This window comes from Protopterus annectens, chromosome 2.part2 (assembly GCF_019279795.1).
Source record: "Protopterus annectens isolate FY-2018-M chromosome 2.part2, PAN1.0, whole genome shotgun sequence".
NCBI classification, from domain to species: domain Eukaryota; kingdom Metazoa; phylum Chordata; order Ceratodontiformes; family Protopteridae; genus Protopterus; species Protopterus annectens.
Window position 1 is genome coordinate 953,688,772 of NC_056730.1, and position 13,226 is coordinate 953,701,997.

General features: G+C 40.4%; 1 protein-coding gene across 3 annotated transcripts in view; it reads left to right on the plus strand.

Annotated features, from left to right (window-relative positions):
- Positions 1 to 13,226, plus strand: part of TMEM232 (transmembrane protein 232) — a 2,425,444-nt gene that overhangs the window by 314,199 nt on the left and 2,098,019 nt on the right. For all 3 annotated transcript variants that reach the window (XM_044064268.1, XM_044064269.1, XM_044064267.1), the window contains one exon: positions 3,958 to 4,063. In XM_044064268.1, coding sequence (XP_043920203.1) covers positions 3,958 to 4,063 — 106 coding nt within the window. The remainder of the gene's footprint in view (positions 1 to 3,957; positions 4,064 to 13,226) is intronic.

Below are 13,226 nucleotides of genomic sequence, written 5' to 3' on the forward strand. Positions count from 1 at the left end.
ACCCTTATGTCACCAGATGGATAGTCAGCTGGCTCATAGACGTGACCCAGGAAGTTAAAATTGTGGAATCCACCTCTACAAAGTGGCCAGTCAAAACGGAGTCCCTCAGTGAATGGTCCTCAAGCTGTTCCTTTTTGGCATTTATTTCTCTGAAGTCAAGGCCAACATCAAGGGCCTCTGGGTGACCAAATTTGCAAATGCTTGCAAATTAGGAGTAGTCTTACAATCCCCCACAGACACTAATGTTCTCCAGGAAGGGTTGACACAGACAAATAACTTGTGTCAGAGCCCTGGAGTAAAAAGAAATGCCAAGAAATGCATAACATCCTTTGGGAAGTCACCCACCCCAGGTAACTATAATATTGACAACACAACCCTAAGGTTCGACCCAGTAGTCAGGGACTTGGGAACATACATTGACAGTCCTCTGACCTTTGACCAACACATGAAGTAATCATTCTATGTTGTGCAATTTCTAAACAAAGGTATGGTATCTATGACCAAGGAGGTTATTGTTCCCCTGATTCAGCATTCATCAGACCTATCATTGAGTACAATGACCCCTTTGGTATGTACCTAACAAGGTGCATCCAAAAACTGGAACATTCACAGCTGTTCCTTACTAAAAGAATACAGGGCATAAGTAACAAGCTCTATGCAGACCATCTCAAAAACCTCTTCCTGTATTCTCTCCTACAGGCTGTTGAGGCGAGCTCTATGCCTGACATACAGGCCTTGGCAAACCCCACCTTGATCGGCCTTTTGCTTATCCGCAAAACACACAGCACCAGAATTATGTGTTCTAAAATCTTAAACTTTCCCTATAATATAAATGGGACCTGCTTGAGAAACAGGTATGTATCACAGGGACTACCCCTTCTCTGGGACAGGCTCCTGATCCAGTCCCCTGTTTATACTTATCAAGGGTGCCAGAACTTGCCAGAAATTTGGGATGCATGGCTAGGCTTAAAAATGCCCTTGTGGTTGTTATCCTAGTACACACCTATGTCCTATTAACCTATACTGCAAGGTGCCACCCAATATACCCTGACAGTGAAAGATTGCCTTTCATGGCCCAAAACACATCTGATTGTGTTCCTGTTATGTGAACGTGCAGAATTATATTCCTGACCTGCTTCATTTTATGGATGCCTATTGAGTGTCATCAGACATAGTTCCTGGGCATATCCAGTATCACCAATAAGACGGTCCAGAGGAAATCACCCCTTGAAAAATATTAATGGAAGTCACAGGTATGCCATATGTGGGAGTTGTAAAAATTGCCTGGGTGGCCTGCACATACATTGTCGATCATACCATGTGCATTACAGATCACCTGGCAGTTGATAAAGTGATACCCTTTGCATTTCACATACCTCCATTCCAGCTCCTCATATGGGGTCTTAATTTTGATGTGGGTGCAGTTTGTGGCCCCTAGAACCTCAAGCAAATGGGTCCTACATAGTATTCCCTCTCTTCTCTGTGGTACATGGAAGCCACATATGTTCGCCCATGTACTGCAGCATGGCATCAAGGAAGTGATGGAGTATTTATTTATTTTTTTATTTATTTACATTTGTTAACCAGGTAGTGTCTGACTGGGTTGAAAAAAAACTGTTTTCAGCGGAGATCCAGGGAGAAAAGCTCCACAACAAAAAGAACATTATTTTTATATATGAGGTACATAAGTCATTTAGCTGTACATGGTGAGTCACTTCTGAAAAGACCAAAATTGGTCATGTAGTTTTACTAGTTAGGTCATGTGAAGGAACAAAGATTAATAAAGATAAGACAGATAGTGGGATAGTCCTATGTGGGATAAGCATTATTTGGGCTAACGTGTGAGATGAGTGGGAAAAAAATAGAAAGAATATTAGTTAGGAGCAATACAGGGGCATAGCCAATTATCATTTAAATAGTCTTTCAGGGTAGTTTTTAATGTGGACAAGTTGGGGGTTTTAGTTGTCTGTTGAGGAAGGGTGTTCCAATCTTTGGCTATTTTATGAGAGTAGAGGGAGTCTCCGTGATGGTTGTGAGACTGGGTTACTTTTAGCATTAGTTTGTTGGATGACCTGAGGAGTCTACAGTTTGTGTTTGGCTGGACTAGGTTTGATAGAGCTGGGCAGTCGGTAGGGCTGAATATGATTTTATGGGCAAGTGAAAGTTGTTTGAGTAATAATAGGTTGGGAAGTTCTAGCCAGTTGAGCTGTCGGAGAGCAGTGCAGTGGTGTGTTCTGTGGGGTTGGTTGGTGACAAACAGCTATTCTGTTATAGCAGTAGTCTAGTTTATTTAGGTCAGTTTTTGATAGGTTAGTAGAGACCACAGAGCAGTATAGGAAGGTGGATAGCAAGTGGGATCTTGCAGTGGCCAGTCTAGCTTGTTGTGTAAGGTAAGGTTTAACCCTGTATAGAGCACCTAGTTTAGAGTGGATTTTGTTGATGGTCAGTTAGATTTGTTTATTGAATATTAGTTAGTCATCTATGGTTACCCATAGCACCTTGGTCTGATTGGTGGGTTCAGTTTTTGTACCGTTGTTAGATAGTATGGAGAGGGATTGGATACTGGGTTTGGAAGATTTATTAGAGGAAATTATGAGCTTGGTCTTATTTGGATTTAGAATGAGTTGGTGGCTGGTGAGGTACTTTTCAATGTCTTAGAATGATGATTGGGGTTGAGAGGGTGGCCTAATGCTTAAGGTGTTTGCCTTACAAACACAAGGTGCAGGGTGTGAGTCTCACAAGGGATAATTGGCTAGGCTTAAAATGGCTCACAAGGGCAGTTAGCTTAGTACTAATCTATGAACCTATGATTGCAATTAATGTTGGAGTTCTTGTGGGAAGTGGGCTAAGCAGATAAGGGAGGAGTCATATGCATATTGGATGGCGGTGGCATGATGGGTGGCAGTATATAGGTTGTTGGTAAATATCAGATCTGATGAAGTTCGTGTATTTTTGTGAATGAAAGCACTTATCTCTTATAGTTTTAAACAAGTTTTTATTTCAAAAAGTTTCTAGATTAAAGTTCTTCTGAATTTTACTGCATTAGTTTATTTCCTTAGGCCTTCCATTTTTGCTTTAATCTGTGTTTCTTCAGTTTGTTTTAAAGCCGTAAATACCTTGGCATCCACTGTGATAGGTAGTTCTCAACTCCTATGGGGCTGCAGATGAGGCTGGCACATGTCCTCTAGATCCTGCATGATCTCCCTATCCACTTTGTATTGGCATATAATGTTGGTGTCATAGAGTGCATGATAAGTTATGTGTGGTCAAATTAAATGGTGCCTCTGGGGGTGTTGACATGCACAACTGTGGTTTGTGGCTACAATTAGATCATGTTTGAAATGCACATCAACTAATGTAGTGGTATCCCCTAACATTTTTTTGCAATTCCTAAAACATGGCATTCAATTCTGTGGCATGCACATCTCCAAGGCATGCTGTTTATATATCTCTGAATAGCTCTGTCATCTTGAGTTGCCTCATTTGCTTACACCAGATCACTCATGTTAACAATATTCCTCATTACTATGTCATTATGCAGCCATTCATATATACCATGCCAGCTTTGCTGACCCTGTTACTTCTAGAGGTATGTTTGTATCTGAATCACTCACACCCTGCACATGGCTGCTTTTCACACACATTTGGTCACTGCAATGTAGCAGTGTTTTCCAAATCCTGTCCATTATGAAAGCACACTGCCTTACTGCCGTGTATAAGACCTGTGTTGTACTGCAGGTTCCATTGGAATGCCATAGCATAATTAGTTTCTGGTCATTTATTAATGCTTGTAGTAAATGACTGTAAATCAACATATGAGTACTGATTAACTTTTGCAAGTGCCTTGTTGTGTGGGATTTACAATAACGTATTTCATAGAAATGCATAGCCACATCTTATTATAAATAACTTATCATTTAACAGTTTACTTAGTCACTTATTGTTTTTCTCTTCTAGAGAAAAGCTGGCCTCAATACATCTGGTTATGGACACCATGTGGACATTCCGGCTGCATGGATGGATCTTGTACTGCTGGTTCATTGCAAAGGAAGAATACAAGAAGGTAGATAGTCCTCACTCATAAGGCATTGCACATGATATTCGGTAATCTTATTTTTTCATTTTTTTGAATACGTTTATGCACTGACTGCTGCTTCTGAGTTTCTGACTGAAACAGCAAACTGCAAATAACATTTAAGTAAACATTTATTCATTTTTACTGTTTCCATTTTATTTAGTCTGGGGACCTTTGTCTTGTAGTATCACTCACAGTTGTGAGAGAACTGTTAGTTGCTATAGGATTTGAGCCTTACATATGTATATCTATCCATCTACACACACACACACACACACACACACACACACACACACACACACACACGCACTGCATTTTTACTGTTTACTGATTGGATTATTCTCTAGCTTGTCTCCTATAATCTGTGCTGAGCTGTGCTGCAGTGGTTTGCAGTGCCCTGTATAGATGCAGGTACAAAGAGTTGTAATTTTCCATATAATTCTTCCTCTGTCATTTTCTGAAGTATTGAGCTGAGTGTAGAGCTGCTAATTTGCCCGTTGAGAAGCATTAGCCCAAAAGTGTTGTTTTAGATCAATCCTAGACCTCTCCCCCCAGCCCAACAACTCCCAGTTTAATTAGTTAGAAATCCCCCTTGCACCACCCTTTGAGTATCACAGAAGAGGATTTGTGCACTTTCCTTCCATGTCTGTAGCCAGCCTGTTGGAAATGACCATCCTTAGACAATGTGGCAATTGCCTCATGTTTGCTGACAACCACCTTATTCTTAAGCAGACTGACACAGTATGTGAAAGATGTAATTACACTATGTCTTCAGAGGTAAAGCTCTCATGTACAGACACTATTTCCAAACAGGTTGCCAGTAACACACACATTACACCCACTATGGATCAGTCATCTTAACACACATATGCTGAGGCTGTTAATGCAATCTACCTAAACCTCAAAGGGCTCCCAGACACTGCCTTCAGCAACCTCCCAAACACTCTATAAAGATAAGACTCCCAAGGACACATACAACCACATTTTACAATGTCTCAACCTCTAAGCCTTTAAGGCAAACTACCACACAACCCAGTATATTGGTCATTGGAGACTCTATTGTGAGAAACACAGATGTCCCACTCACCAAGCTGAGCAAGGAGACAGTTACAGTCAGTTGCCTATCAGGGGCAAGTATCCTCTAGATCACACTCACTCAGGACATTGAACCACAAGTACTAGTATGACTCTGTTATAGTCCATGTGGGCATTAATGATCTGAGCTATACCTTCCTCGACTATATGAAGAGAGACATGATAGAGTTTTCAGATAATGTGTCTCAGGCAGGTATGAGCCTAGCACTGAGCAGCATTCTTAACTTCTCCAAGGATGATACCACACTATAAACATAATATGATTGACTTCAACAATTGGCTTAGTTACTGGTGTCATTCTAAGATGGTCCTATATTTGTCAGCTTGAGAGGACATGACCAACAGACCACACTGTTTTACCACTGATGGTCTGAACCTGTCCCTACTAGGCTTTTGGATATTGGCTAAAATATTATCCACCCCTATAGTGCCTTTTTTAGGCAATGCCAACCTGATAAGCCTTCCAACATAGTAAATTGTACTCAAGATAAACTAAAGGTTTTACTGCTCAATGACAGGAGTCTTAGTAAGAATCTCCACTTCCTGGAAGCACTCCGAACCCTTAAGGGTGTTGGCATCTGTGCAGTTACTGAGACATGGTTGAAAGCCGTGGAAGGCAGCACGGTAGTGCAAAGCTATAATACCGTCCACTTTTTTAGACCAGCTACTGCATAAGAAGGGACAAGAGGTAGAAGTGTATTAATCTACTTAAAAAGTAAGCACACCTCAAGATTAGTCAAATAATATGACACACGTGGACTAATCCATGCCCAACTAACTATAGGGAAAGTCCCATAACATATCCTTGCTAGCTATAGGACCCTGTATGTGACCCAAGATAACCATAGCATGTACTTGAATGTATTAGAGTCACTCACCATTTAGCCCAACACCATATTCGTGGGTGATTTCAACCATCCTACCATAAACTAAGGTACGTATACAACCACTAAAATGCTGGCTCAATGAATCCTGGATTTTGTCAGTACAAACACCCTGGAATAGCTAATCTCATATATCCTGGATCTGGTACCACAAATATGAGCCCCCCCCCCCCCCCCCCCCCCCATGATCACTCTTGAAATAATATAAAGCTGAAACTCCCAGCAAACCCCAGAACCATTAAGAACTTTTCCAAGGCTGACAATCTCCAATTAAGCAAAGGCATAGCTAAACTTCAAGCCCAGCAAACTGAGAGGTCACTGTGGGCTATGCAAAAGTGCTTATTGAAACTCTGTAAAATCATGTAGATAACTGCACAAAAACAATAGTACCAAAATGAAATAAACTTAAGACAAACTCCAAGAACAAGTCGTCCAGTATAAATATGCTGTACAACAAAAGAATGTTGTGTACAGAAATAGGAAGGGCTATGCCTAACAGGCGAAACACTCCCTCATTAGTCCATCAAAGCCACTTTGAGGCTCAGATAGCCCCCAGGCTAAGGATAACTATAATGCAGTTTTCAGTTATGTACACAACCTTAAAGAGAACACCCAACAGTGTGCTGAACTAATAGGAAATGTAACTCCCTATACCAAACTGGAGGATATAGCAAATCTGCTAGTCAATAATTTTAGCTCCAATTTCACCCCATATCAACCCCGGTTATCCCTCAAAAAATACCCTCTACCATTTCTCCCGCAATTATCACTAAGGAACAGATCCTCACTGCACTTTCCAAAGCTAGAAACACTGCATCAGTAGGTCCTGATAACATTATAGGATGCTTTCTAAATAGCTTGAAACATGGCCTGTCAGGCCCACTAGAATCTCTATTCAACCACAACCTCCAGACAGACTTTGTCCCTAGGGAAAGGAGGACTGCAATAGCCATCCCTCTATACATAGGGGGACTATCAACAGTCTCAGGGAACTACAGACCCATGAGTTAAGACCATGGAAAGAATTATTGTGAAACTGATAAACAAAGACTCAAACACTGGATCCACCCCAATTCCATTTTGTCAAGAGCATGTTATGACTACTAAACTGAGTGAACTTTGAGAAAATCGGTATTGTCAATGACGACGTCAAGACAGTGCATACTGCCAACCTGGAACTTGCAAAGCCATTTGACACAGTACCTCTCTAGGGTATTATGGACAAACTCACAAATTTAGACATAAATCCCTATGTCCTTGATGAATAGTTACTGTAAATGGCTAACAGATAGGATACACGAAGTTAGAGTGGGGAAATCTACTTCCATCAAGAGGCCTGTTACTACTGGTGCCCCACAGGGCTTGGTACTGGGAACCCTCTTGTTTGGAATATACTTCTCTGAAGTCAAGGCAAATGGAGAGAGAACCTTTGGCTGAACAAATTTGCTGACAACTGTAAGCTGAATGCAGTCGTCGAATCCTCCAGTGATATAGATTGTCTCCAGGAGGGTCTGACACAGACAAATAACTGATACTAGAGCTGTAGCCCAAAACTCAATGCAAATAAATGCATAATTATACTCTTTGGGAAGACAACCACCCCTGCAAATTACAGCATTGCTAATACTCCCCTAAGAGTAGACCCAATGTTAAGGAACTTGGCTCAGACTGACAATAACCTGATCTTTGATCACCATGTTTCAATGGTGGTGAGAAAAATCTTTTAAAGGGCACAATTTATAAGTAAGGGCATGGTATCCAGATCTAAGGAGATCAAAGTCCCACTATACTCATCCCTGTTTACTCCGCTAATTGAGTACAGTGCGCCCCTCAGTATATACCTGACCAGGCATTTGCAACAGCTGGAACAGCCATGGAGTATCCTCATTAAAAGAATACAGGGTGTAGATAACATGCCCTATGCAGACTGCCTCAAAGCCTTGTCACTGTACTCAGTCTCTTACAGCCTAATGAGGTGTGATTTATGCCTAACCTACAAGCTCTTCCCTGATCCATCCCTGATGGGTCTGCTACATATTCACAGAACAAACAGCACTAGAATTACCCTAAGAATCTAAGCCTCATCTGTGAACTAATCAAAACATATTGGAGGGACATGTGTGTGTATCAGAATTTACCCCTTCTCTGGAATAGATTCCCCATTAATATGAAGCAGAGCTCTTCACTAAGCCTTTTCGAATGCAGTTTGGACTATTGGATGGGAAATCACAAATTCAACCCTGGCTTATTGCCTGTGTTCCTTTTGGGCAGGGGCAGCTTATGATAGCCCTAAGGCACATGCATATACTGACTTGGGAATTGATAATTGGGAGAGTTGTGGCATGAATGGCTAGGCTTAAAAAGGCTCTAGAGCCATTAACCTAGTAACCTCCTATGATCCTATGATCTTATGTTGTGCAGCAATCAGTCAGATCTAGTCGTATTAATACCTGAGCTATCTAAAATAATTGATGTTCTTAAAGTAACACGTAGTTAAAGGAAATGTTGCTGTGCTGCACATTCACTTGTGATTCATCAAACACTGAAGAATTACATTTTGTTACGACTGTTATTCCCATATTAAGTACTGTGCTGAGTTCACAGGTCTGGCAGTTAGTGTAAAGGTGACCTCCCAAACCTCCTGAATCAGAGGCACATGGGATATATGCAGATGACCCTTGTGCTCCTTGTGCTGTGCTGATGAGATCATAACAAGGCTGAAATATGCATATCTACAGCTAGTGGGGTTTGGCTTTATTGGCCTGATGTTGTCCATTGAAATGACTTAAAAATAAATAAGTCATGGGCACTCAGAATCACCATACAGCTGAAACACCTGATATTCATAAGGGTCATTTGCATATATCCCATGTGCCTCTGATTCAAGAGATTTGGGAGGTCACTCAGTGGAAGTTCTAGCTTTGCTGGAGTTTTCATTTAGTTTTTCTGATTGTTCTTTCGGTGTGACCTTCTCACTCTTTGTTTTGGTAAGAAATGTATCAAATCATAAAATCAAAACAGAATCTGACAATAGGTAAGGCCAACTTACCTTACATGGAATAAGCTATCTGGAATTTTAATGCAGTACATGGAGCAGTGTGATTACCCTCCAAACTCTGAAAGACAGGCATGTTAAGCACCTTTCTGACATCAGAAAGGAACTCCCCCTCAGAGCTATCAAGCACTTGTCTTGCCCTTAACAGTGCTCAGTGGCTACAAGAGAAGAAAACAGGAACTGGATAAACCAATGTAAACACTTCATTTGGACTTTTTTTTTAGGTCTGAGTGAACCCTCTTGTTTGGAATATACATAGGGATTTATGTCTAAATTTGTGAGTTTGTCCATAATACCCTAGAGAGGTACTGTGTCAAATGGCTTTGCAAGTTCCAGGTTGGCAGTATGCACTGTCTTGACGTCGTCATTGACAATACCGATTTTCATATGCTCTTCTTGTGTGGCCGGACTCTGTCTGGCAGAGGTTAGTGTGTTATGGTTTTCTAAGCTATAAAAAACTCAATGCTACTTCGCTTTAAGTACATTGGAGCACTCACAAGAGAGAGCTAGGAGAAACAGGTCTTACAAAAAAGAATCTACAATTGTATTTAGATATGTTACCAATACATGTAACTTCCTACGAATTGCAGAAGGAGTCATTACTGGGCACAATACGGGTGCTGCTAAGAGCACTTCTGGCTGACATGAAAGATTGAAACAATACTAATTTCATGAACTTTAATCGTACTTTGACTTAGGAATGGGGTCCATTCCTGTTATGGTATTAGAAACCCAAAAGATTTAGAGAAATTAAAAAAGAGAGTTGTTATGATTGGGTCTTTCTGATTGTAACTTAGGAAGTTATGTACTCTTGATACATATATCAAGATTCACCTATCAAGTTTCACTATTGAGGTGAATTGATTGCTAACCATGTCTCATACACATAACATCTTGATTATGATTACAGACTCAGTCATAGATTCATGAGTATATACTAGGCTAATGACCTCAAGGACCTTTGTAAGCCTAGCCATGTATCCAAAATGCACCCAACACGTTTGGTGCCTTAGGGCTTTTTTTTTTTTAGGGACATGTGTAAGATAAGGCATGAGTGCTCAAACATTTACTATCCATTACAGACATAGATGACAAACCAGGGATGAACTTCTGATTTCCCATCCACTGGTCCAGGGCATATGTCCCTCCAAAATGTCCTATTTATATCGCAAGCAAGATTTAAGTCTCTGGATTGGGTAGCTCTGACAATATGTGTTTTGCAGACATGCAAAACGTCCATCAGAGTGAGATCCTGGAATGCCTTGTATGCCAGAAATAGATCACCCCTCAAAAGTCTATAGGAGACAGAGTATAGGGATAGGGCTTTGAGACAATCTGCATAGGACATGTTGTTAACTCCTTGTATTGTTTTTGTGAAGAACCTCTGTGGACATTCCAGTTGTTGCATGTGCCTGGTCAGTGCATAGTGAAGGGGGCATTGTACTCAATGATGTGTCTGATGAGGGCTGAGTAAAGTGGAATTTATTTATTTATTTTTATGTAACATTTATTTACCAGGAAAGTCCGACTGGGACAGAGCCTATTTTCAGCAGACACCCAGGAGAAACACACCAGATCCTAAGGATGATGACTTCCTTGGACCTAGATGCCATAACCTTATAAACTGAGCAACACAGAGTGATTGCCTTACTACCTTAGACACATGTTGGTCAAAAACAGGTTATTTTCTACATACATTCCCAAATCCACTACTGGGTCTACTCTTAGGGCTGTGTTATCAATGAGTTAATTTCCTGGAACAGCCAATATCCCAAAGGGCATTAATATGAATTTCTTGGTATTGAGTTTTAAACTTCGTTTATGGCATCAGTTATTTGTCTGTATTTGCCCTCCTGGAAGATATTAGTGTCATGGGGGATTCTATGATTGCTTCCAGTTTGACTCCAAGAAGTAGATGCCAAAAGGAGAGGATCCAGCACTGAGTTCTGAGGGACTCCACTAGTGACTAGCCTCTTTGTGGGTGAGGACTGCCCTATCCTAACATTCTGTGTCCTATATGAGATCCAGTCTGCAATCTCATTTATAACATAGGGGTCTATGCCTAATTTTGGAAGTTTGTTTACAATGTCTGCATGGGATATTGTATCAAATGTCTTGGCCAGGTCAAGGTAGGCAGTATGCACCATTTTGCCATCATCTTTGCCTTTGTGACTTTCTTGAAGAAGTCTAATAGAGTGAATAGGCATGTTTTTCCCTTGACAAAACTGAATGGAGTTAGATCCAGTGTCTGGAGGTTTCCATTGACATTATTCATTATTTCCATGATAATTCCTTCCATGGCTTTGCATATCAGACTGGTCAAGCTAATAAACCTGTAGTTTTCAGGATCCATAGAAAGCTTGCCCTTATGCAGAGGGATTACTGTTAGAGTTTTCCATTCATATCGCATGAAGTCTGATTAGTGACCCCAGTGGCAATGATAGGTCATGTCTTATGCTATTACTGAGACATCCTGGGTTATTATCAGGGCTCATCGATGCAATGTTCTTGGCCTAGGAGAGTGTAGTTAGGACCTGTTCCCTAGAGATGGTTGTTGGGGTTATGTTTGATGGCATTTCTTGAGGAGTGACTAGGAGAGAGAGGAAGTAAAACTGCAACTTGATTTGTCAACCACTAGATTTGCTATAACTTCCAGACCCATGTAAGGGGCTCCATTCACACCTAGCTCTGCATATTGTTGTGTACAGTCTTTGAGGTTATGGACATAGCTAAAGAAAGCCTTATGGTTGTCCTTATCCTGGGAGGCTATTTTATCTCAAAATTGACTTTGATAAACCTGATTTGCCCACTGAATTGTTTTTTAGATTGACAAGAGAGTATTTATCCTACTGGGCATTGTATTTCCGACTTTTGCTATGACCTCATTTCTTTTTTTTTTTATTTATTTTTGTGGTGCATGAATATATCTTTTGACTACCTTTTATTATTCTGTTATTCATTATTTTATTAATGGTGCCTGAAGCATATACCTTTGTTTCAAGTTTGGCTATTTTCCGTCAGCTTTTACTATTCATGAGTTTCTAGAAACCTTTTTTTTTAAACAAGAAACATTTTTATTAAATTATCAGATATGACACAGGCAATTATACATTTTTATAAATGAAAACAAACTATATTAACATAAGGCTGGTCAGGCCTACTGTCTAATATCCCTACTGATAACTACCTATCTTCTCAAAGCGTATAAACACCAGGACCTCTCAGGCTCTCACTACCCAAGATCCCAAACCACTACCCAAATCCATCAAATAGTTTTAATGACCTACAACTCCCCCACTCACCTAACCCCATCAACACAAAACCTCAGTATCCAATTAGAGTCAAATATATTAACCTCAGATCCAGACATTATAAAAAAACTAATACTTAAACTCCAAAAACTCATAATCAGACTACAAATGAAGCTTATAATTGATGGGGACATACACCCTAACCCTGGCCCAAGCCCCCAGATGCGATCAACCCCATAAATAATACCCCTACTAGCCTGAAAACGTAAACAACCCTTCCAACTCACTCCTTGTCTGCCACCTAAATATAAGAAGCTTAAATAATAAAGTCCATTACATGCATGCCTTCTTAGCCATACACTCTCCTGATATACCTTGCCTTACTGAAACCTGTCTCAAACCTACTACTACTGACAATGAGGTTATACCCCCCAGGTTGTAGCATATTAACACTAGACCGCACCTCCAGAAAGGGAGGAGGAGTAGCACTATTGCATAAATCCACACTAGATGTAACCATATCTAGTCCTCCTCATGCTCCCCAAACTAATAATGCAGAAATACTAATCACTAATCTGCAAATTAACAAACATAAATCCATAAATATCATTTGCATTTATATTTCTACAGGTAACAAGGCAAATACCCTAGAGGACATCCTCCAGTAGCTATCCATAAACTGCCCACAAGAAACCATTGTTCTAGGGGATTTCAGTATCAACTGGAACACCTACCACCCACTTAAATTTGTACAACTATACTCAGGTTATATCTTACCCTACTAGAATCAGTAAGGCCCACAACAAAGAACGTATTCTAGACTGGATTCTCATAAACAACCACCCCTATATGTATAAAACAGACAC